This window comes from Lagenorhynchus albirostris, chromosome 13, assembly GCF_949774975.1.
Source record: "Lagenorhynchus albirostris chromosome 13, mLagAlb1.1, whole genome shotgun sequence".
Classification (NCBI taxonomy): domain Eukaryota; kingdom Metazoa; phylum Chordata; class Mammalia; order Artiodactyla; family Delphinidae; genus Lagenorhynchus; species Lagenorhynchus albirostris.
Window position 1 is genome coordinate 43,333,378 of NC_083107.1, and position 25,782 is coordinate 43,359,159.

Sequence of the window (25,782 nt, forward strand, 5' to 3'; positions counted from 1 at the left end):
ATAATTCAAAAAGAGACATGTACCACAATGTTCATTGCAGCACTATTTGCAATAGCAAGGACATGGAACCAACCTAAATGTCCACTGACAGATGAATGGATAAAGATGTGGCACATATATACAATGGAATATTATTCAGCCAGAAAAAGAAACAAAATTGAGTTATTTGTAGTGAGGTGGATGGACCTAGTCTGTCATACAGAGTGAAGTAAGTCAGAAAGAGAAAAACAAATACCGCACACTAACGCATATATATGGAACCAAAAAAAAATGGTACTGATGAATCTAGTTTCAGGGCAGGAATAAAGAGGCAGACATAGAGAATGGACTTGAGGACTTGGGGTGGGAGGGGAAAGCTGGAGCAAAGTGAGAGTAGCAACGACATACATACACTACCGAGTGTAAAATAGTTGGCTGGTGGGAAGCAGCAGCATAGCGCAGGGAGATTGGCTTGGTGTTCTGCGCGATGACCTAGAGGGGTGGGATAGGGAGGATGGGAGGGAGGCTCAAGAGGGAGCAGATATGGGGACATGCGTGTGCATATGGCTGTTTCGCTTTGTTGTACAACAGAAACTAAAACAGTATTGTGAAGCAATTACACTCCAATAAAGATCTATTAAAAAAAATAAATAAAATAATGCAAAAAAAGATACTGTGGAATATAAAAATGCAATGTGACTACAAAATACTGATTTTATAAAATATTGATTTTATAATTCTCATCTTTTATGAGTTGATTCTTGAGGCACTCCTAGACAGTGGTGTAAGAACTATGGCTCATCAAGACTGTCCCACTTATATGTATATGTATAACTGATTCACTTTGTTATAAAGCAGAAACTAACACACCATTGTAAAGCAATTATACCCCAATAAAGATGTTAAAAAAAAAAAAGACTGTCCCACTTAAATTAGGTAAAGTTTTAAGTGTCTCTAATAATTCTTGATATTGATTTGGCTGTATTTACTGGCATCTTTGATTGTATAGATACAGTTATAATATTAGGTGATAAACACCTTTACATATTCAAAGGCATTTATAAAGGATAGTAATTACTGTTCAATATTAAAATGGCCTGAAGTTCTCTTCTGTGATAATAACACCAGTTTCCATTAGGAAAAAAATTTAAGAATGAGCCGATATTTTCCATGTGCCCCTCCAAAATCTACCCTCCACCCTTCTCTCCTGTTCTGTGCCCTCCATGGCTGGGCTGTTGTGGACTCTTTCAATGGACTGTCTTGCCCTTCAGGTTCTGACTGGATTCAGCTAAAGAGAGGCACCAGTAGAAGATTAGTGAGTGAGAGGAGAATGCAATTGAGGCATCTATTCCTTCAGTACCTCCTTGCTGGGACTCACGTTAGTTACCTTCAACCCTCCCGGTCAGGTCTCAGCTCCTGTAAGGTGGATTGCTCCCACAGCTACCTTCTCCACGTCTGGCAAGAGCTTCCTGCACTTGCCCCTTCTGTCCCTGGGATGGTAATGACTTACTATCCCCAAGGTGCTACCCCATCCCTATTGTTTCTTTTCTTTTTTTAAAAAAATTTATTTTATTATTTGATCTTTTGGCTGTGTTGGGTCTTCGTTGCTGCGTGTGGGCTTTCTCTAGATGTGGTGAGCGGGGGCTACTCTTTGTTGCAGTGCAAGGGCTTCTCATTGCAGTGGCTTCTCTTGTTGCAGAGCACGGGCTCTACGCACACAGGCTTCAGGAGCTGTGGCACGTGGGCTCAGTAGTTGTGGTGCACGGGCTTAGTTGCTCCGCGGCATGTGGGATCTTCCTGGACCAGGGCTCGAACCCGTGTCCCCTGCATTGGCAGGCGGATTCTTAACAACTGTGCCACCAGGGAAGCCCCCCTATTGTTTCTTTTAATCCTGCCCACACCTTTGCTAACAGTCCCTTCATTAAGCTCTCCCCAAATTACTTCCTTTTCAGAGTATCTTTCTTTCTTGCTGGGGTCACAACTGACACAGAGTTTAGGCCAAGTGTGAAAGACTTAGGTTATTCCTTTCACTGTCTACCACTTTTATGAAATTCTATCTAAGATATTAGTTGTCTTATATTTATATATTCTTTGAAGCCAACTCTAGGGGAGCCTGAGCCAAGAATCGAAACCAGAAAAGAAAGATTTCTGAAGTTTTAGATAAGAGTATCCAATGCAGTCTTTAGAAATACAATATATAACATGGTGCAAAGACAGGAAAAAGCTCCTATTCAAACAAAGCAAAAAAAAGTTACATTTAAAATATCCATATAACCTTATGACTTTTTGAGCCTACTTTCTTCTATTTCAGGTCTACAATAATTTAAGCAATCTAGTAGTTATGGGGAACAAACTAATGCGCACTCAATAGAGACCCGATTCCCTGCTTGGGACAGGAACACCAAAGACGAGCGTGCATTCTGAGCACTAGACGAGGTTCTGGAAGCGTGGATTCCTGACGATGGAAAAGACTTCCTGACCTTCCTCAGCCACATAAATGCCACAGATGGCTGCTGAGCGCCAGGATGACCCAAGAGTTCACGCAAGGCTAGGTGCTAGCTGGACAGGTGTGGCTGGGTCAAGGAAGCAAGACAGTCTGGCGTGCTAAAGCAAAGCTGAAGTGGGGGACCAGCATGCTCGGTAAGCACCTGGAAGGGACTGCATATTGGTAGGTGTAGCCTAGTATTCTTTTGAGAGCAATTACACATTTCTCTCAACTTTCCCACCTGTTGAAAGACTGAAACTGAAGATCGTATGGCTTCTGAAGAATAAGAACTCACAGTGTATTAGAATTATACAAAAAAGCGTAATCAAAAGCCTTCCAGCTACTTAAAAATCAAATGAGTCTAATTAGAAACAATCTATGACTATCATAAATTTTAGGAAGTAGGGATTCAGTTGCTTAAAAACTGATTGATATATAATGTGCAGCTGCCTTCAAGGCACTGTTCTCAATACGACAGATGCTACACTCATCTCACAGGTTCTAAGGTGGAAAGGGATTTAAACCAGAAGTAGAACTGCCTGAAACACTGGTAGGAGGCAAAATAAGTCCCTGCACTGAGTGGGTGTTCCAAGCTCATATCTCCTGTGGTCCTCAAGTATTTGTCTCCCGTTAGTCTTATTGGTGCATGCCTCGGTACAGGTACATAGAACAGGCACCCAGGTATCTGCAGGTATACACAGAAGGGAACAATGAAGGGAAGGTCAAGGACAGTCCCTGGTCAGTAGGGCTTGAAGTAGTCAAAGGGAGCAGTGTCAAGGTTGACAGTCCCGAATATTCCCAGGGAGAACCTGGGTGTTTGATGCCTGGCCCCCTGCACCTGACGTCTGAGATGCTGAGCATCTGCCTCTCTCTCATGCCTGGCATGCTGGAATCTGTGGAGCCCATTTTGCACTCCAGGTGGAGGACTCAGGGAAGCTGTCTGCCTGACTTATTGTTTGGAGTCCCCCCTACCCCAAGGGCTTGGCCCTGCCCCACGTTCCCTCTCTCATCCTGCTTTCTCACAAATTCTCTGAATGTCTGCCTCGCCTGGCACCCCTTTCTTTTGCAGGTTGGAAGCTGCCTACAGTCCTATCTCTGAGGTTCAAGCTTCCCTAAAATTACTGACAAGGATTGGAGGAGACTGCTTGTTTTCAGTTCTGATTAGGAACTGACTCATGACCATGGAGGCTGCTAACTCAGACACCACTTACTACTCCTTCTCCCCTCGCCCATTCCTGGTGTGGTCCTGCTTAGCTCCCAGCATGCTGTGCAGCTGGCATCCTGCTCTATGGTTACAGTCCCCTCTGGGAACTGATGCTGTCAAGGCTTCTTTAAGTTATCGAAGACAGTGCTATGTATAGAAAAGGCTTGACTATTCCTTTGGACCCTGTATTTATATCTTAAAACTGTATTCTTCACTGCATGTTTTACTCACACACCCTGGTGTGAATTATTTTTTTAAATGCCAGTAAAGTGGTGAAATGCCTACCCCTGTATCTCATAACACTATGAAGCATTTTTTCTTTCATATTAAAAAAAGTCAATCCTGTGTATGCTAATCTATGACGACCTTGTGTGATGAAGAAAATGAGGGAGCTTCAAAATTCTGGATTTTAAGACTGAAAATTCTTAGGGTCCTCTCTATCTTCACGTTTCTTACCTCTTCCTAAATTGGGCAGGTATGAGGTTTTTACAGACCTGCCCAAAGAGACACCAAGACCAAGAGAGGTTCAGGTGAACCTTATTTTAGGTTAGAAACTAGCTGTAGTGTTTGGATTTAGGAATGTGATTAGATTTCTATATCTTAGTGGCCAGTCTAAATCTCAGCATGATGAATCACTGCGTTGTAGCAAGCAGCCAGAAACAACCTTGGAATAATAGCCAAGTCAACTCATTTCATAATGTTATGTGGAACTGGAAAGGTTGGGTATTTTTTTTTCAAAAGAATGTGTAATTTAGGCCAAATGTTTATTTTAGAGTGGATTATTTAAGTGGGAAGCTTATTCATGTACTTAGGTGCATATGATTTTTAAAAAATTTTCTTTCTTTATTCTTAGAATTAGTTCCTTTAAAAATATTTCCTCTTTGTGGCCACTAAAAAACCATGTCGCAAGCAAAATAAACTATAACTTACAGACTACTGCAGAAAAATCTTTTTTTTTTTTTTTTTTATTAAAAGAGAACTCTGAACCCTCATAGTAACATTTAACAAAGATGCTAGGGAAGAATTAGGGTTTTTTTGTTTTTTTGCATCAATTCAATCTTCTTGCCTGTAGCACACCCACAATTTATTTTATGTTATTTTAACATCTGGCACTAAATTGAAGCAGGAGGAGAAATGACATTTTATTTCTTTGTATTTAAATTTCCACCTAATAGTAAAAGGTGATAGATTAGATTTAGTAAATACTTATTAGGCAGAAAGCCATGCTGAATGCAAAAAACAACTTGAACCGCATTAATTATACATCATGGGACCAGGGTACATGTGAACACTGAACCCATGTCAGTGGAAAGAGCCCACAGAGAATTCTTAAACATCTTTGAGATCCATGAAATTGTCTTTGGATGTTAGAGTTTTTATTTAATATTTATCCTCCTTAGTATGAATATGGTAAATCAAGTAATTGTAGTAATTATGAGTTTTTGTTTGTTTTTTAGAAATGCTAAAGTGTTTCATCAATACTTACAGTAGCACATCAGAAAGCACACCAAAATAATACCAGAAACCCTTTCTACACAGAGGATCCACAGCAACAAAATCAAATTGGTTAGGCCTGGAATGGTCAGACACGTCTGAACACATCTAGGCAGGTGAAGACACATAAGAGAAGGCACACCAAGTGATACGGTGTAATGCACAGACTCTGGGCAGAACGGAAGATTATTTCTCACAATCCACAGATATTCCTCCTAGGCCTTAGAAGCCTGCCTTCCCCCCACCTCCCCAGTCAGCATGCTCCCCCATCAGCCATCACATTCAGGACAGGTTTGGGCTGCCCTGACATCCTCTCTGGGCAAAGGGAAGCCTGGCCTAACCAAATCTCATGTCTAATCAAGTCACTTTCCATAAACAACTTCTGCAAAGTGTAACCCGCCCTCTCCTCACATTAAAGGCTGTGGGCAGTTTCCCTCAGCTTAAGCCTGTGTGCAGGTTAAGACTCTGTGCATATACATAAATAAAGACTAGCTTAAGTAGCAACTTTTGAGTGCAAAGAAAATGTACTCTGCTTTCAACGAGTTTCTTGTCAAGTGTAATAAATGCAAGCAAACCTGGCAACACCATACCTTTCTTCCACTGAAACTTCTTTCATCTGCTGGTGTGGTTTGGTGCCTTCCATCTCCCTGATGCTCACAGCACAGATCTTGGTGGTGTAATCGACGGCCTTTTCTCTAGCAACGTCACTGTCATAGCCTCGAACAGAAAGACACAGGAAGGGAGCAGAGTTGGTTTGCGGTGGTGCGGGAGCAGGTGTGGAGGAAGGCGTGGCCGGCGCCAGCCACTGGGCTCACCTCCATCCTCCTCCGCGTCAGTGTCTGACTCCTCACTGTCCGCCAGCTTGCTCTCCTGGGTCCCCACAAACTCCCTCGTCCAGATCATCAGGGCCGTGTCGGCACCGCCCACCGTGAGCAGCACAGAGTCGTTGTGCAGCCACCTCACGTTGGTGACGTGGGCACTGTGCCCCACGTACCTCTTGAATCTTGCGTGCTGGCCCTGCAAAGCCGGAAAGTGGCGATGACCCCACTGGGAGTCTCATTATTCCTGTTTCTGCACTATTTCATCCCTGTTACTCTCTAGAGTAGTTTCCACTGGATACAAAGGAAACGATTCATGTAAGTAGTAATTTCCCTATATTTTTCTAGAGTGTAAGCTCCGCGAGGGCAGGGATTAGCTCTCTTTCTTCCCTAGAGCATTTCCTGCCTCGTAGGTCCTCAACAGATAGTCTGTGAGGGAATGAATAAAATGCAAGCTACAGAACCTATTTCTGGAAGGAGCCTAAGAAAGTATAAAAAGCTTGTTTCTGCTCCTCTCAAGTGTCAAATGTGCATTCTCCATAGGTCTCTAGTGCAAACTCCTGATGGCAAGTCTGGTTGAAATTAGAGATCAGAAATGTCTCCCTGGTCATCCCCCACAGTGAGTTTTGTACCACAGCCCAGGCTGTGACAGAAGAGCAAGGGCCTTCTTATGATCCTGGGGCAGCAAGTTAAGGTTTAAAACGAACTCAACAGTTTCTGCCACAGACACTGGAAACAATTCCTAACACTGGAAACACTCAAGTAATTGATGTTAAAACAAAGTAAGCTCAAAGAAAAAGGAAAAAACAAACAACATCAACCCCCCTCAAAATAAAGACATGAACTGAAAAATCCAATTAATAAACGAGTTGACATGGCACCTTAAAAAACACCAAAAAAACAAAGTAAGCTCCTTTTTAAACAAACGTAACCAAGTAAACGGAACCCAGTTTATCAGTCACTACTGAAAGCTCTTCAGAGTGGCCCCCAGGTCACACCACCCCAGTGGGGAAGGATGAGGGTTGCTCATCCTTCAGCTGCTCACCCCGGTGCAGACCTGACAAGCAGTGAGAAGCCCATGCTGGCACCAGAGACCAGCTTCCATTTTTGACACACGAGCCACAGCCTGGCAAAAACAGCTCCAGCAGGAGCCACTGAGAGAGGCAGAGTTTTTCTAGCCTCTCAGTGACTCCCGGGGAATACCTCATGCAACGTGGCAAGCTGCATGCACTTTCTGAGGTCACGCGAGGGCCACTGGTGTCTCAGATGAAAACTTTATTCAATCATTGACAAGAGGCTTCCAGACGGTTTTGGACGGGCATGCTGGGAAACCTGAAACCAGCCCAGAGGCGTGGCAGGAGACAGAGGCAGGAGAGTGTGTGACTTTGAAATACGCTTGGTCAAGATCTCTGTGTATCTGGCTGACCCCTAGCTGACAGCAGAGTGGGAGTGCCCACCCCTCGGCAGAGTACTAAGTCTAGAAAGATTAGGGGAGCAAGCAGGCAGGCAGCATTTCTAGGAAGCCCTCCAGAGCCACTACTTGCTAGAGAATAGGCAGAGCAAAGTAAGGATTTCCAAGGGAAACAACTGTGTGACCATGTGAGATCCAGAAGGCATGGAAACAAAGAGGAAGGTCAGAGTGGCTACAGCCACGTGTCCTGCTGGTCTTCCTCCTGGAAGCGGGAACTGACCCATTTTATCAACTACAAATGTAAGCTGGTCTCTTGAGAAGAGGAGAAAGTGAAAGAGCTTGAGAAATGCCTCTCCATACTCCTACGTCTAGACAGGACAGAAGAAACCCAAAAGAAAAATACGAAGTTAAAAATATTCTAAAGTGATCAGAGTTAGGTAGCAGGGCAAAAGAAAGTGCCACACAGGAGAAAGAGAAAGAGGAAAAGGGTCTAAGTCACGGAAGCTGTTTAACAAAGATGATTCAAGATTCTCAGAATAGGAAACAAGATCACTGCTCCACAGAACAATAATGGGAATTCACAGTTACTAGAAGGTTCCAGGAAGCTAGCTGCTCCCCCAGGAGCAGGGTGTTTGGTGGTTCCCTGAGGGCCTATGGACGGAGTCTCCTGGAGACCTGGCACAGCAGGTCAGATGAGCTGTCTTTCTGGGTCATCACGCCAAACTATGCATTTTTGTAACACCCATCAGGACTCACTACCACAACCTTCCTCTTCCATTGGGTCATGAAAGAAAAGAGAATCTAGAATATGTCTCCAGAGTGCTGGTTGTTAACTGCTTTTAGGTGAGAAATTCCTGAGAATCTGATGAAAGCTATGTACCCTTTCCCCACGTTCACAACATTTTACATATAGTTTCTCTGTCTGTAAAATTTTACGTACAAGGTTCTTCTCTGAAGAACCACTCTCTAGAGACTTTGACATTCTGAGAAGGCAACTTAACAACTTGAGGGTGGATTTTTAAAATGTATGGGAATGTAAACTGATACAGCCACTATGGAGAACAGTATGGAGGTTCCTTAAAAAACTAAAAATAGAGCTACCATACGACCTAGCAATCCCACTACTGGGCACATACCCTGAGAAAACCATAATTCAAAAAGAGTCATGTACCACTACGTTCACTGCAGCTCTATTTACAATAGCCAGGACATGGAAGCAACCTAAGTGTCCATCGACAGATGAATGGATCAAGAAGATGTGGCACATATATACAATGGGATATTACTCAGCCATAAAAAGAAACGAAATTGAGTTATTTGTAGTGAGGTGGCTGGACCTAGAGTCTGTCATATAGAGTGAAGTAAGTCAGAAAGAGAGAAAAAAATACCGTATGCTAACACATATATATGGAATCTTAAAAAAAAAGAAAAAAATGGTGCTGAAGAACCTAGGGTCAGGATAGGAATAAAGACGTAAAAGTAGAGAATGGACTTGAGGACATGGGGGGTGGGAAGGGTGGGCTGGGACGAAGTGAGAGAGTGGCATGGACATATATACACTACCAAATGTAAAATAGATAGCTAGTGGGAAGTAGCCGCATAGCACAGGGAGATCAGCTCGGTGCTTTGTGACCACCTAGAGGGGTGGAATAGGGAGGGTGGGAGATGCAAGAAGGAGGAGATATAGGGATATATGTATATGTATAGCTGATCCACTTTGTTATAAAGCAGAGACTAACACACCATTGTAAAGTAATTATACTCCAATAAAGATGTTAAAAAAAAATAAAATAAAAAATGTAAATGACATGGTGGTATCTTAACCTCTCTGATAGAGTGAAGGGGAACAGCATTGGAAAGGAAGGGAGGCTATGGAAAGCAATCGGCTAGCTATACGGATGGAGTTAAAGGACAGCATCAGGTTTTCTGGGATGTGGTTGAAGGTACTGGACAAATGGGTGGGCTCTGACAAAGGAGAGTCTATCTTTTTTTTTTTTTTTCAGTACACGGGCCTCTCACTGCTGTGGCCTCTCCCGTTGTGGAGCACAGGCTCTGGACGCACAGGCTCAGTGGCCATGGCTCACGGGCCCAGCCGCTCCGCAGCATGTGGGATCTTCCCAGACCAGGGCACGAACCCGTGTCCCCTGCATCAGCAGGTAGACTCTCAACCACTGCGCCACCAGGGAAGCCCAAAGGAGAGTCTATCTTACAGATGCTGGAAACAATGTGATTATCAGGGGACTAATACTCACACTGAGATTTTAAACTGTAAAACTGCATATATAAGGACTTACGTTTGTCATGGATTGAAAAATGCCTGGAAGAGAGATCTAGTAACTCATAGGAAACGAGAACAAGGAAAAGGGTTAAGAAGAAGACATGACATTAGACTCTAACAAATGGAACTTGAATTTTGGACAAAGATCTACATGATGATAATACAGTCTCATAGGCATCACCAAGACTTGGTGACATAGTATTCAGTGCTAGAACACTGCAATGGGATGCTGTCTTAGTCTGGTAGGGCTGCCATAAAAAAAATCCACATGTTGGGTGGCTTAAACAACAGCTATTTATTTCTCATGGTTCTGCAGGCTGGGAAGTTTAATATCAAGGTGCCAGCCAATTTGGCTTCTGGTGTGGGCTCTCCCGCTGGCTTGTGGACCCCTTGTATTGAGCACATAGAAAGTTCCTATCTAGCCTTTCCTCAGTGTCAGTGCGCATGGGGAGAGGGAGTGAGCTCATTGGTGTCTCTTCTTATAAGGACACTAATCCTGTTGGATCAGGGTCCCACACTTATGACCTCATTTTACCTTAATTACTTCTGTAAATGCCCTCTCTACATATCCAGTCACACTGGATGTTAGGGCTTCAACATATGAACTTTGGCAGGGATGCAAACATTCAGTCCATAACAGAGGGTGAAGTGTGGCCAACACACACAGAGCATTGGAGGAGTGACTGTACAGCTAGAAATGTTCATCAGCCTGGGTCCATGAATTTGGGAGGGAAAGAGTGCCAGGAAAATCAGATGGAAAAAAAAGAAGGAGAGAAGTGATACTATCAAAGTGGTTTATATGGGTTAGTGATTTTCAAATGCTTTTAAATTATGAAATTTTTTCTTCAATCAAATCTTACACAGTAGAACTCAAGAATAAAAAGAGAAACAATCCAATGTAAAATAGTGGACAAAAGATTTGTACAAACACTTCACAAATGACCAATAAGCAAACGAAAAAGTGCTTAGCATGATTAGTCATCAGGAAAATGTAAGTTACAAACACAGTAAGATCACACTATCTACTCCTCAGGACAGCTAAATTTTACAAGTCTGACAACACTGAATTATCAACTGGAAATCTCTTACATTTTTGGTGAAAATGTAAAATGATACAATCGTTTTGGAAAAAGATCTGGCAGTTTCTTAAAAAGTTAAACACACATTTTTCCCAATAACCCAGAAATTCCACTCCTATATATTTATTTAAAAGAAAGAAAATATATGTCCATAGAGATTTACCCAAAAATGTTTATAGCAGCTTCATTATAACCAAACATGGGAAAAGCCTGTATTCACCAACAGCTGTGTGGATAAACAAACTTTGCTATATCCACACAATGGAATTCCACTCAGCTAAAAAAGGAAAGGATTATTGTTACACACAACATGAAGAAATCTCAGAAACATTATCTGAGTGAAAGAAGCCAGAAACAAAATGGTTCCTAATTGATCATCCCATTTATATGAAGTTCTGAAACAGGGAAAACTAATCTATGGTAAAAAACATTGGAATCGTTTTTTTCATCTGAGGGTGGAGTGGGGGTGGGGATTGACCCAGAAGTTAGCATGAGGAAACCTCCTGGGGTGATGATAATATTCTATATCTTGAGAGGTGTTTGGATTATACGGGTGTATATGTTTGTCAAGGCTCATCAAAAGGAACCTTAAAATTGGTGCATCTTGGGGCTTCCCTGGTGGCGCAGTGGTTGGGAATCCGCCTGCCGATGCAGGGGACACAGGTTTGTGCCCCAGTCTGGGAGGATCCCACGTCCCGCTGAGCGGCTGGGCCCATGAGCCATGGCCGCTGAGCCTGCGCGCCCGGAGCCTGTGCTCCGCAACGGGAGAGGCCACAACAGTGAGAGGCCCGTGTACCGCAAAAAAAAAAAAAAAAAATTGGTGTATCTCAACTATACATAAATTTTACTTAAAAAATACTAAAAAGATATTGAACCCTAGGTAATGATATGTAAGTTGAAACAGTTAGGGGTAAGTATCCTGATGTCAACAATTTACTATGAGCCACAGAATCTAAGTGGTGGGTTTCTGGGAGTTCACTGTATCATTCTTTCATCTTACCTGTATGCTTGAAATTTTTCATAACAAAATCTTGGAAAAAATCTTACACAGAAGCTCAATGTACAAAATACAAAAACACAGAGTGACTCTGGTTGGAGCAGGAGTGGGGCCCCAGAGCCCCTACCTTGTTTTCTGGGGTTGTCCCTGAGGAGCCTTCCTGGAGCTCTGGGAGGCGGAAGAACACAGCTTGAAATTACTGCGATAGACAGACAGCCCTCCTGCTCAGGCTGGGGATGTGGATGATGAACTCCCAAGACCAACACTAAATCTAGCTCAGGAGCAAGATGCAGTAGTACCGTGGGGATTTCAGGTATCTAAACACCTGCCCAAACCTGAGTCCACTAAAACCAGGGTATCACTAACTTCTTGACTTGTCCTGCTAGCAGTCTCGATTCAAAAAATGTAGAAATAGTGAGGAATTGCTACACAGAACTGAGTTCTTATCAAATAGGAAGGGCTGATAGGTGACAGTAAAGTGATGAGTCATTGGGAGAAGGCTACCAGATGGCTTTGGGATTAGGGATGGACAATGAAGGGAACATTGGACATAATCATAAGTGTATGTTAGAAAAGGCTACCCAAAATGATAATCTGATGAGATTCTAACAAATGAAGAAGGAAAGAGGAAGGCATCTAAAGAAACCAAAGTGGCTGAAGTGGTAGCTGGAGCAAAAAACCAGGGATGAACACAAAAGTCTTCTACACACGACTTTAGTACCGTTTCAAGAAAGCAAAAGTCAAAAACTAAGACAACTGAAAAGGATTTTAAACATGTAAACCCACGCACATATGGTCACCTTATCTTTGATAAAGGAGGCAAGAATATACAATGGAGAAAAGACAGCCTCTTCAATAAGTGGTGCTGGGAAAACTGGACAGCTACATGTGAAAGAATGAAATTAGAACACTTCCTAACACCATACACAAAAATAAACTCAGAATGGATTAAAGACCTAAATGTAATGCCAGACACTATACAACTCTTAGAGGAAAATATAGACAGAACACTCTATGACATAAATCACAGCAAGATCCTTTTTGACCCTCCTCCTAGAGAAATGGAAATAAAAATAAACAAATGGGACCTAAAGAAACTTCAAAGCTTTTGCACAGCAAAGGAAACCATAAACAAGATGAAAAGACAACACTCAGAATGGGAGAAAATATTTGCAAATGAAGCAACTAACAAAGGATTAATCTCCAAAATATATAAGTAGCACATACAGCTCAATATCAAAAAAACAATCAACCCAATGCAAACATGGGCAGACCTAAATAGACATTTCCCCAAAGAAGATATACAGACTGCCAACAAACACATGAAAGGATGCTCAACATCACTAATCATTAGAGAAATGCAAATCAAAACTACAATGAGGTATCACCTCACACCAGTCAGAATGGCCATCATCAAAAAATCTACGAACAATAAATGCTGGAGAGGGTGGGGAGAAAGGGAACCCTCTTGTACTGTTGGTGGGAATGTAAATTGATACAGCCACTATGGAGAACAGTATGGAGTTTCCTTAAAAAACTAAAAACAGAATTACCGTATGACCCAGCAATCCCACTACTGGGCATATACCCTGAGAAAACCATAATTCAAAAAGAGACATGTACCACAATGTTCACTGCAGCTCTATTTACAATAGCCAGGACATGGAAGCAACCTAAGTGTCCATCGACAGATGAATGGATGAAAAAGATGTGGCACATATATACAATGAAATATTACTCAGCCATAGAAAGAAACAAAATTGAGTTATTTGTAGTGAGGTGGATGGACCTAGAGTCTATCATACAGAGTGAAGTAGGTCAGAAAGAGAAAAACAAATACCGTATGCTAACACATATATATGGAATCTAAAAAAAAAGAAAAAAAGTGGTTCTGATGAATTTAGGGGCAGGACAGGAATAAAGACGCAGACGTAGAGAATGGACTTGAGGACATGGGGAGGGGGAAGGGTAAGCTGGGACGAAGTGAGAGAGTAGCGTTGACATATATACACTACCAAATGTAAAATAGCTAGCTAGTGGGAAGCAGCTGCATAGCACAGGGAGATCAGCTCGGTGCTTTGTGACCACCTAGAGGGGTGGGATGGGGGGGAGACGCAAGAGGGAGGGGATATGGGGATATATGTATATGTATAGCTGATTCACTTTGTTATACAGCAGAAACTAACACAACATTGTAAAGCAATTATACTTCAATAAAGATGTTAAAAAATTATTTTAAAAATATAAAGTGAACTATTGGAAATAAAAAAAAAGGATGTACTTAGGGCTAGAAGAAAAAGAGAGAAAAGTTAGGAACACTTCTTACATCAGATGGTTTAATATGAACAGAAAGCATGTTTAGCATTTAATGATGTCCTCTATTAAAGGGAACGCTCTTCAAACCAGAAAGGGCCAAAGAGAGCTCCTGCCCTTGAGTACAGACACGTTTAAATGTGACCATAGAAATAAGGTCAGTAATAGCTGAGAGTTTAGAAACCAGGAGAGGCGGCATCCAAAAAAATAGGTTCCTGTATCCAAAAGGGAAAACAAGTAGACTCTGGCAAATACTGATTCATGAGTTGATGCAATCCCTGGAAAATTCTAGGGTGAATTATTACACACAAGGTTGATAAGCACTTGGAAAAGGAAGTAATGATGACTAGGCAGCAACAGGGGTTCACTGTGAACTAACTGCTTATCTTTTATTGGTTGGTGTATTAGGAGAGATTAGGGATACCAGCAACACAATCTGGCTTACAGCAGGACATCTAAGTTTTAATGATGTCTTGCTGGATTAGAGACAGAAATGTGATCTCCATGAGGACATGGTCAGACAGATTTAAATGTCTGTTACTGATATGTGTACATTAATGAATAGAATGCCAAAATGAATGGGGGCTCTTGGTGGTGGTGGTGTTTAGTTCTTTCTTTTTCTTTCCATGATTTGGAACTCACACTTGTGAAATCAGAGGATGCTGGAAGGGAAAGCAAATATTTTGAAAAGGTATTTCAAAGATGTTGACAGGCTGGAACTAGGAAAAATAAATAAGATATATCTTATTTGGTACAAATACAAAGTTCTGTACTTACTCAGATTTTAGAAAATCAATTGTATAAATCCAAGGTAGGGGATAACCTTAACATTTGGGGGAATAACATCTACGATTCAGTTGTGTGGTATGGCAGCCAAAAGAGTTGATGCCATCTTAAGTTTGTTTTAATGCAAAAATAAAATCAAAACAAGAAGATGAGTCCTACTGTACCCTGAGCTGGTCAGATTGCATCTGAATCACCAAATTTGGTTTTATTTTTTTTATTTTTATTTTATATTGGAGTATAGTTGATTAACTACGTTGTGCTACTTTCAGGTGTACAGCCACTATGGAGGTTCCTTAAGAAATTAAAAATAGAGCTACCATATGATCTAGCAATCCTACTCCTGGGCATATATCCAGAGAAAAACATGGTTTGAAAGGATACATGCACCCCAATATTCATTGCAGTGCTGTTTACAATAGCCAGGACATGGAAGCAACCTAAATGTCCACTGACAGATGAATGGGTAAAGAAGATGTGGCACATGTATACAATGGAATATTATTCAGCCATTAAGAAGAATGAAATACTGCCATTTGCAGCAACCTGGATGGACCTGAATCTGGTTTTAGATGAGACGGTTTAAAATGGAATTGAAATGGGCAAGGGAGATGAAGAGTCACAAACTTCCAGTTACAAAATAAATGAGTCAGGGCGATGAAACGTACAGAGTGGGGAATACAGTCAATAATAATGTAATATCTGAACAAACACAGTGTTTTAGGTCAATTATACTTCAAAACAAACAAACAAGCAAATATACAAACTCATGGAAAAAGAGATCACATTTGTAGTTACCAGAGGTGAGGGTGTGTGTGTGTGGGGATTGGACGAAGGCAGTCAATAGGTACAGACTTCCAGTTATAAGATAAATAAGTACTAGGGACATAATGTACAACATGATGACTACAGCTAACTCTGCTGTATGATATAATGAAAGTCGTTAAGAAAGTAAATCCTAAGAGTTCTCATCACAAGGAAAAAAATTTTTTCTTCTTTTTCTGTTGTTTTGTATCTGTATTAGATGATAGACGTTCACTAAACTTTTCGTGATAATCATTTCATGAGGTGTATACGACAAATCATTATGCTGTAACCTTAAACTTACACAGTGTTATATGTCAGTTATATCTCAATAAAACTGAAAGAAGAAGAAACAGAAAAAATTTGTCAATGGACTTGATAAAATGGATTATGCTTAGAGGGAGGAGGGAGCTAGACACCATGTCACTTGGGAAGTGGCTGAAGGAATTGGAGACGTTTAGACTGGAGAAAAGGCTGTCAGAAGACTGGACTCATTCAACAATGATTCAGAAGGCAGAACTTTGGCTGAAGGAAAAAATTCAGCTCAATATAGAGCAAAGCATTTTAACAATGGAGCAATTAACAAATGAATTGGGCTGCTTTGTGTGGTAGTAAGTTCTTCATCTCTAGAAGTATGCTAGTAAAGACACCAGTCCAAGATGTAGAGAAAAATCTTACTATGCAGTTTGTGAGATGCTGGATTTGATGTCCACTGACGGCCTTTCAAGGAGGAATTCTACTCCACGAGACTCTGACTCAAACTAGTAAACATAATGTCACAAAGCTTTCTATACAGCGTAAATAACCATGATACTGTAGATTACACTACTGATTGCTTATTCCTTCAATATTTAAAAATCCACTTCGATAGAACAGATAGATTTGGGGTTATTAATGAGACTGAGCAAGTATATATAATAAACATGCAATATTACCTTGACAGGATATGAAAAAAGCTTAACAAAACCAAAATCATCTCCTGTGGCTAAGAGGGAATGGTCTTTGGTGAGACTGGCAGCATTCACATCAGTCACATCACTGTGCACTGGCCAGATGCCCTCACAGGTGGGCCCCAGAACACAGGTCCAAGCGTCCCACTCTATCTTCTCAATCTTGAAAAGAAGGAAGGAAAATTAATATATTTTCGTAAAACCTAGAGATCTTTTTGTTTTATTTAAAAGAAACAAATGAAGGCTGAATAGTTCTAAATTATGACTTTGCCAACACCAGGCATTTGTTGTATGCTGCGGTGCCTAAATTCTCAGCTGCATTTTTAAAGTGGTATATGCATTGTCTCAATAACACTGTAGTCAAACCTCCATATATGTTCCCCTAGATAAAGTGAACATGTTGGAATTATGGACACCTGACAATACCAAAGGTTTTTAGTTCTTACCTAGACATTTATCATTGTATATGCCATAAGCTAGATCAGGGTTTCTCAGCATAAAAATTGACATTTTAGGAGGGATAATTCTTCATTGTCAGGGGCTGTCCTTTTTAGCAGCATCCCTGTCCTCTACCTACTGGATGCCAGTAGCACCACCTCCCCAGGTTGTCCCCAGACATTGTCAAATATCCCTGGGAGAGGGGGCAAATTGATCCCAATTGAGAACCGCTGAGCTAGACTGATCGATGGGGCTGATCATTTAGCAAATTATTTTAAAAAGTCACAGGACATAACTTTTTAAAGGACTGCTTCCTTGGAGGAAAGAGTAATAAGATTCTGCAGTAATAAGATTCTTAATATTCTTTATGCTCTAGAGAGACCATCTTAAAAACTGGAAGAGCTGTTCATATTGTATTGCCACGAACATACATTTTATCCTTTAACACTGTTTTGTCTGAAATTCCCGAACAGAAGATTTACAATTCATGTAGGTTAAATTCTGATAAAATTGAGGATTTTCTTTCCTTTTTAAAAAAAGAAAACAGTAACAGTAACACTTTGTTATTAGACTTTCCTGGGGGATTTGATCTCATTTACTTTCATTCAAGATCTGCTAGTATACCTTAACGTTACAGTTTCTTTACATAAGCACTTTAAAGCACTGTTTAAAAGGGTGAAAAAATCATTAGAGAACTGTAGCTAAAATTAAAGGCCAGATTGCTCTCTTTGGATCTGGAAACTACTTTCTGGTGCACGATGTTAACGCACCTCGCCTCCATTTCTGTTGTTTTCTGCTTGGTACCACTGCCTAGAAGGGAAATGACAAGATAAAGATGCAGCCAGGATTTTAGTCACAACGTGGGGAGGTGCTATACATATTTTGGCCACTCAAATTTCTCCTCATTTAATATTCTGTGTTTCTTCTGGACACATGCAGAATTGGAACCAAAAAGCTGCGGTTCACCCAGTGACTTGGGGTACCTGAGGCAGGGTCACAGACTTAGGTGACGAGAAGTGGTTCCCCAACAATTACCTCAGTTTTCTGAGGTGCAAGTGGAATCTCCCCAACTCCTTATGACATCTTCAACTGACCGTCACAGGAAAAGAAGCAGGGAACCTCCCCTCTAGTTCTAGAAACGGACTTTCTGGCCACTGACTCCCTTACAGATACGAGATTCCATTTCTGACACCTTCCTTGTCCATCCCCAATGCCACCTCTCTGGGTGGCACCTTTCCTGGCCTCATTATATAGGGAGGAATGTGCAGTGAGCTGGCATTTCTCACCCTACAGTCACCCCGACAGAACACCCTTGGCCAGATCTGGACAATGTGCTCTCCAGGGGAAGCATGTCTAACTTGTGGGAAGCTACAGAAATCACATTTAAAATGGAGCATTAGGAGTGATCCCTATAACTATACTCAATATCCTGTGATAAACCATAATGGAAAAGAATATAAAAAAAGTATATATATATATATATATATATATATATATATATATATATAACTGAGTCACTTTGCTGTACAGCAGAAATGAACACAACATTGGGAATCAATTATACTTCAATAAAATAAATTGAAAAAAAAAAAAGAATGATCCCTGTAACTGACAAAACCCAAAAGGGGTAAATAAACTTGTTAAAAACCCTGGACTTTAGAGGGCAGAAGAGTCCTCCAGGGGTGTCTTCCACAGCACCTTGCCCCAGGCAGGTATGTCATTATCATCATCATTTTGCAGAGGAGGTGACTGGAGCCCACAGAGAGGTTAGTCACTTAAATCCCAGCCTGCTTGGCAAGCAGAGGGAAAGTCGAGCTCCAGAGACTTGGGCTGCTAGTATAGAGCCGGCTTATCTGCACCATGCTGCATCAGATGAATATAAATTGGACATTTTAATATTTGGCATAGTTAACAATTTGCTGGGTAGACTTTGTGTTAGTTTCACCATGACTGTTTCTTAAAAAAAAAAAATCTTCTTTGAAAAGGAGATTTTCAAAATCCTTCATACTTAATTGAAGAGCCTGACAATACTGGTAAGTAAAATGATGAGCTACCTCTTTGGAGCTCTTAGTAATGCCAATACCAGGGTGGCCAGGCTGAGGAGACATTAGCTGGAGGGACTCCCCAACCAACAGCACCAGAGATCAGCCTCTGGAACAATAACTGTACACTGCAGAGGGACAAACTAACTCATCAGAGCCAGAGCCTGGCACTTCAGGAAGACTTAACATAAATTTCCCTTTGGTAGATTTTTTTCTAACATAATAACTGCTCACCTGTCCCAAGTTGGCCTCATCCTCAATGTCCGATTGCATCTTATTTTATCAGTAGAATACTTATTTGGGGCACTAGAACAGGTGAAGTGATGTAAAATGATGCTGCACTGTCTAGGCTGTGAAGTCACACGCAGACCCCTCTAGGCTAGGATCACAGCTCCAAGGTCCTTTTACTTTCCTGGAGCCTTAATTTCCCTGTCTGTAAAATGAGACTGATAAGTATCAGGCGAGGCTGCTGTGAGGACTGGATTATAGGTATATGAAGTGCCCGGCACATTCCACAGATGTTCAGTGAAGGAATGACATAACTTAAAATATCCCTTACTCAAGGCTATTAAAGTTTCCCCATATAAAATAAGTTAAAATGAAGACTGATCAAAGATAAATAAACTGGAGTTGGAGAGTGAGATCAATTGATCCATTAACAGTTTCCACTAATACAATGCCATCACCCATAACAACATGGGTTTCTTATATACTGCACATATATTTCCTTTAGAAACAATGAAAATATTATGAATGGACATGAGTCCAGATGTCTCTGGGAGTACATTAGAATACCGGGATTGTTTATATTACTGGCTAACTGAAGCTAGAGAGAGGAAGACGCCTGTCCCTCAGTGGCGTACACTTGACCCTTTTTCCTCTAAGGAAGCAATATTTCCTTTTCTTTCATCGAAGGTTACATAGCGAAAAAATGAGAGAGATTGTCTCCTGGGACTAAAAGGATGTCCTTAGTGCTAATCAGGCAATGACTTTTTGGCCATCAGGGTTCACTACATGGAAGCACTGTGCAGGCTGAAAGACAAAAGCAGCGAGCCTTTAGGAAGAGCTTTTAGGAAGGCGTTAGTTCATGGATTCAAAAATTTTATCTAGGCTTTGACTTCAGCAATTAAAAGATGGTGTATGTGGCTAAGAGCACGAGGAAAATATAGAAAAAGGAAACAGTTTGCTACATTAGGATGGTCAGGTTGTGGAATGTTTTGTTTTGAAAAATAATTTCTCTTGTTGTAGAAGGTACTTTTACTATTACAAACAGTAACCATTGAGAAAGCACGTTTCAAAACTTTACGTTCATAAAAAGCTTTGCATAAAATGACAGGACACGTAGAATGGGAAAAGTAATATGTAGCATCCAAATTGTTAGCTCAGTCATTGTCTTCTGGCAGAGAAAAATTAAGCAGAATGCCAACTATGCATTGCTACGTTTGTGGTATAGTAAATCCATATGTCCTCAGAAAGTAGGAAACCAGGCTAAGCAGGCAGATTTAAGAAATGGTCAAGCTTAAAGATACACAAACTATAACTCATATTAGTGAATAATAACTGATAGGTTTTGTTAAAATGCACATACTAAATTTTCATGAAATACTTTTTAAAAAAGCTTTGTGTCTGACTGTTACCTCTGAAGGTCTTATTATATGCCGTTTGCCTCTTGGAGCTTCAAAAAAGAGTTGTTCTTTGGCACCTGAATTAACTTGCAGTAATTTCCCTGTTACGATAGAATAAAGTAGGAAGACAATTAAACTCTGCATTTACCTTTTTGTTATAAAGTGATGAGCATGATTGCAACTATTTTGATTCATTTTAATCAAAGTCTCATAAACTGACTAAATATATGTTGAATGATCCAGAAGTGCATGTAAAGACAATTACATGGCAAGGTACAAACTCTAAAGCTATGATTTTTAAAAATACGAACCTCATAAAATCCGACCTTGAACATCCTTCAAAACTAGAAGAATCAAGCTTGCTGTTTTCCTCTGTTGCATTGAAAGTAGCTATTTTTCCAAAGCCTGACAAAATTTTTTTTTTGCTCTTTTCCCCTGTTGCCTCCTAGCACAGAAATGTAGTAAAAGCAAACTGCTTTGGAAAGAATTATGGCACTGGAAGCAAGAACCTCGTAAGCGTTTGTGCTTACTAGGATATAAATTCTAAATTTGCCCTTTAACATTTAGAAACAGGAAGACAAGGACACATAAAACAAACTGTAAATGCTCATTCCATTTCCCCCTTCCTTTTTTACTTGAAAATTTATAAAGAAATCTGAGACTTTTCCCAAAACAAAATGTTGAGCAAAAATAGTCTTTCGGTCTGATGTAAATTTTTAATCTTGGACTCATTTTGATTAATGTTGAAAAATATTAGATTTCTTAATTCTCCTCCTATCATATCAATGATCCTCTATGGCTTGAAAATTTAAATGACTCAAAAGATCTACTTTCCAGTATTTTTTCAGCGTGTTTTAAACGATGGGAAGTCCCAAACATATATGGAAGTAACAGTATAAAGAAGCCCTATGGGGCCAATGTCCAGCCTCGATGGTTATTAGCACATGGCTGGCCCTGGTTATTAGCACATGGCTGGTTATTAGCACATGGCTGGCCCTGCTGCAGGAACCTCCTCATTCCCTCACCCCAGATTACTTTGAAGAAAACGTCAGATATCCTAACATTTCATCTGCAAATAATTCAGTGTACGTATGCACACTAACGTTTCCTACTCTCTCTCTTTCTTGCATAACCATTTATATCTAGTAGCCTTGAAATGTCCTTCGTGGAAAAAATAATAGCAAAATAAGAACTCCGTGTTACATCATGTTCTTTAAAGTTTAAGTGGGTACCACCTAGGTCTGAAATCTAGTTTGGCTAAACTTCAGGAGTTGCAGGTCTGTTTCTAAATGACTAATTAAAAACAAGGTTCTCTCATTTCCTAAATGAAACCTGGATCATTTCCAGTTTGCTGAGTTATAAAATAGTGATTAGGGGGTTTGCCTTGGCTGTGAGGAGCAAGTAAATTTGAAAACGTTTTCCCTGAAATGGGCCCGTCTTCCGGACTTTATGGCTCAACATACACAAATCAGAAAAGAAAAAAGGGAGTTAAATGAGCTTTGGCTATTTAGCATTATATGAAAATGAGTAATCAATATTTTTCCAATGAACTAGATATATCTGCAAAGTATACTTTTAGAATTCTCAAGAGCGACTGCAAATAACAAAGGATGTGGGAAAAGGATTAAAAGAGTCAATGAAAACATTCTTTGAATATAGATAATTTTAGATATTTTTGGCCATGAGATCGATACTAAGAGAACTCAAAAGATTGTAGCTCTCGGATAATCCTAACAACTCACTTTACACCACAGCTTCAAAGATCATGCTTTACTTTAAAAACAACCCAAAAACTATAAAAATAGCTCAGGGAAGTATTTTCTGACTGCAGGAATGTTTACAAAACTACTTCTGCAAGCACCAGAAATGCTTTGCAGCTCCACAGACACCTGTGGGTACCTACCAAGCCCACGCCCTTCCCTGAGAACTGCCCTGCACCGTGGGCTGGGCCCCTGTGGTCTTGTCTGCACTCTGGAGGTGGACGTTGACCCAGGAGCGACCAGGCTGGAGACTAGGCTAGACAGTCAAATTCTCTCTCCTGGGAAACTGGAATCTTAGGCTGAATCAGTGGGTGCCTTGCTGGGAGGAGATGTAGCCTTTGGGACTGGGGGTGGCATTTGGGGGCAACAGAAAGTGGGTCTTGTGCAAATGAATTAGGGAAAGCCGGCCTGTGCAGAGAGAGGGACCACAAGCGGGCACCAGACCCAGGAGACCAGTGGACACTGAGACGGGCTGCCTCAGAGCAGGAAAGGAGGAGAGGGGAGTTCCCTGGCTGGGTTCTAGGCATTTTCTGATTCATTCCTAAAGCCAGTTCTTGGAAGATGTGGCTTCCTCCTCTTGGATTCTATGAAATATCCCTATCTTTCCAATAAAGTCATTCTTTATTCTTATTTTTAAATTTAAGCTGGCTTGAGTGGGTTTCTGAAATCAGGGATATGAAGAAATTTTTAAAAAATCAATTATTCTTGTGTTAGGAAGGTAGAATTATGGGTGTGTTTTCCCCCCCAAAATTTTCTTTACTACTGTTATTAAACTGTATTTTTTTTTTTTTTTGAAGCACAGAGGAACGATTTAGGTCACCACTCCTTTTTTTCCACTGCCTGCTGCTCTGTAATATATAACCACGGAAATATTCTGAAGACAGGAGCAGAAGCAAAGAGCAAAAAGTATAATTTGCCCCTGAATAACAGTAACCCTATTCTTTTAGAATCCTCACATTTTTATTAACAAGAAATGTCTATTCACACAGAATAAGAGAATTGAGATAGCTGTCCCCATCACTAAGCAGGTACAGTAAATCACACATATTGCAGGTGCCTAGAGCTTTATAATCCAGAGTGATTCATACATGTCACCCCGGTTGCTATAGAATTTACAAGTTAGAACAATTCCAAAATTGGTACTAAATAAACCAAACACATCAGGGCATTTGCAGTGAAAATGGGAATGAGATGTTCTATCATGGCTCAAACTGTTAGTTGGTAAAAGATCTTACAGTCCTGATATTTCTGGAAATGAACTAACAGCAGCGAGAAAATACCCTTCCATGTTTCCTCTCTTTCCATTTATATTTTTTCTTTCTCAGGCATTCTGTGCAGGAGCTTTTATTCAGGGGTAGCTGCTGTTCCTGCACAAGCCCGATGAGCTTTTCAGTTTTCCTGGGACCTGAGGTTGCCATGGACACGGAAGGCTGCGGAGGCTGGCGGCTGTGCCATTCCCCACCCCTGACGAGCCAGCTGGCTCCGGCAAATGTGTTCACTATTTTTGACAAGATCAAAGGAATGAAACAGATCCCTGCATCTAAGTTCTGCTCTCTTCCCTCTGTAGGCCCTCGAGGCCCTGCTGTGAAAAGCTAGGCTGATCTTGAGGCAGCCTGGCACGTGCTGGAGGGTAGGCATTTTAGGAACTGGGAGATCAGGAGCAGAAGAATATCAATATGACACACGTCTCGTGGCAACAAAATTGGAGTTAAACCAGGGAAGATTCACGGGTACACTTGCTCTTATTCTCCAGATGGCATAACTCCTCCCTAAAAATCAAAAATATTCTGTTCTCCTCTCAGGCCACAGAAACCATTTGGTCTGATCCTCTTAACTAACTGAAGGGGCCACTTCGGATGAGAGGCAAAGTGGCTTTTTAAAGACCCTGGCCTCCTTACTCTGTCTTTCCCATCGCCCTATGTGCTAGTTGGACCACAGACTCTGGCTTTGGGCAAAACTATGGAAATAGTGAGGTTTGCCTCTCTCCCTGCAAAGTGATGGCTCCACACTGAGGACCTTAAAACCGACCTCCACCCAGGCCCCTCTATGGTGGCAGCCCACCGATCCCCACCAAGGGCTTATTCTTCCCATCTGGAGTTAATTCCTCTTTATATCCCTACATCTGACAGAGGGCCTACAACACATTTAAAGAATAAAAAAAAATAACCTTCCTCAAATGTAAATACAACTGCAATGTCCCATCTCATCGCCATTTAGGATAGCTACTATCTATCAAAAACAAAACAAAAGAGAAAATAACAAGTGTTGGTGAGGATGCAGAGAAGTTGAAACCCTTGTGCACTGTTGGTGGGAGTGTAAAATGGTGCATCTGCTGGGGAAGACAGTATGGTGGTTCCTCAAAAAATTAAAAGTGGAATTATCATTTTTTCCAGAAATTTGACTTCTGGACATATACTCAAAAGAACTGTACACCCTGTTCATAGCAGCATTATTCACAATAGCCAAAAGTTGTAGGCAACCCAAGTAACCACTGATGGATGAATGGATAAACAAAATGTGGAAATAGGCAGTCTACCAGGAAAAGAATTCAGAATAATGATAGTAAAGATGATCCAAAATCTGGGAAATAGAACAGACAAAATGCAAGATACATTTAAAAAGGACTTAGAAGGACTAAAGATGAAACAAACAACAATGAACAACACAAAAAATGAACTTAAAAATACTCTAGATGGGATCAATAGCAGAATAACTGAGGTAGAAGAATGGATAAGTGACCTGGAAGATAAAATAGTGCAAATAACTACTGCAGAGCAGAATAAAGAAAAAAGAATGAAAAGAACTGAGGACAGTCTCAGAGACCTCTGGGACAACATTAAACGCACCAACATTCGAATTATAGGGGTTCCAGAAGAAGAAGAGAAAAAGAAAGGGACTGAGAAAATATTTGAAGAGATTATAGTTGAAAACATCCCTAATATGGGAAAGGAAATAGTTAATCAAGTCCAGGAAGCACAGAGAGTCCCATACCGGATAAATCCAAGGAGAAACATGCCAATACACATATTAAGCAAACTGTCAAAAATTAAATACAAAGAAAACATATTAAAAGCAACAAGGGAAAAAAAACAAATAACACACAAGGGAATCCCATTAAGGTTAACAGCTGATCTTTCAGCAGAAACTCTGCAAGCCAGAAGGGACTGGCAGGACATATTGAAATTGATGAAGGAGAAAAACCTGCAACCAAGATTACTCTACCCAGCAAGGATCTCATTCAGATTTGATGGAGAAATTAAAACCTTTACAGACAAACAAAAGCTGAGAGAGTTCAGCACCACCAAACCATCTTTACAACAAA

The 25,782-nt window shown here is 40.8% G+C and overlaps 1 protein-coding gene across 2 annotated transcripts in view; it reads right to left on the bottom strand.

The window, feature by feature from the left end:
- EML6 (EMAP like 6) overlaps positions 1 to 25,782 on the bottom strand; it is a 315,311-nt gene that overhangs the window by 42,453 nt on the left and 247,076 nt on the right. Inside the window, exons 24-27 of one of the 2 annotated variants that reach the window (XM_060170079.1) lie at positions 20,713 to 20,801; positions 16,581 to 16,757; positions 5,978 to 6,179; positions 5,753 to 5,879 (exon numbers count right to left, since the gene is read on the bottom strand). In XM_060170079.1, the coding sequence (XP_060026062.1) occupies positions 5,753 to 5,879; positions 5,978 to 6,179; positions 16,581 to 16,757; positions 20,713 to 20,801 (595 nt within the window). Of the gene's footprint in view, positions 1 to 5,737; positions 5,880 to 5,977; positions 6,180 to 16,580; positions 16,758 to 20,712; positions 20,802 to 25,782 lie in introns of both variants that reach the window. The other variant, XM_060170080.1, reaches the window with a different exon arrangement.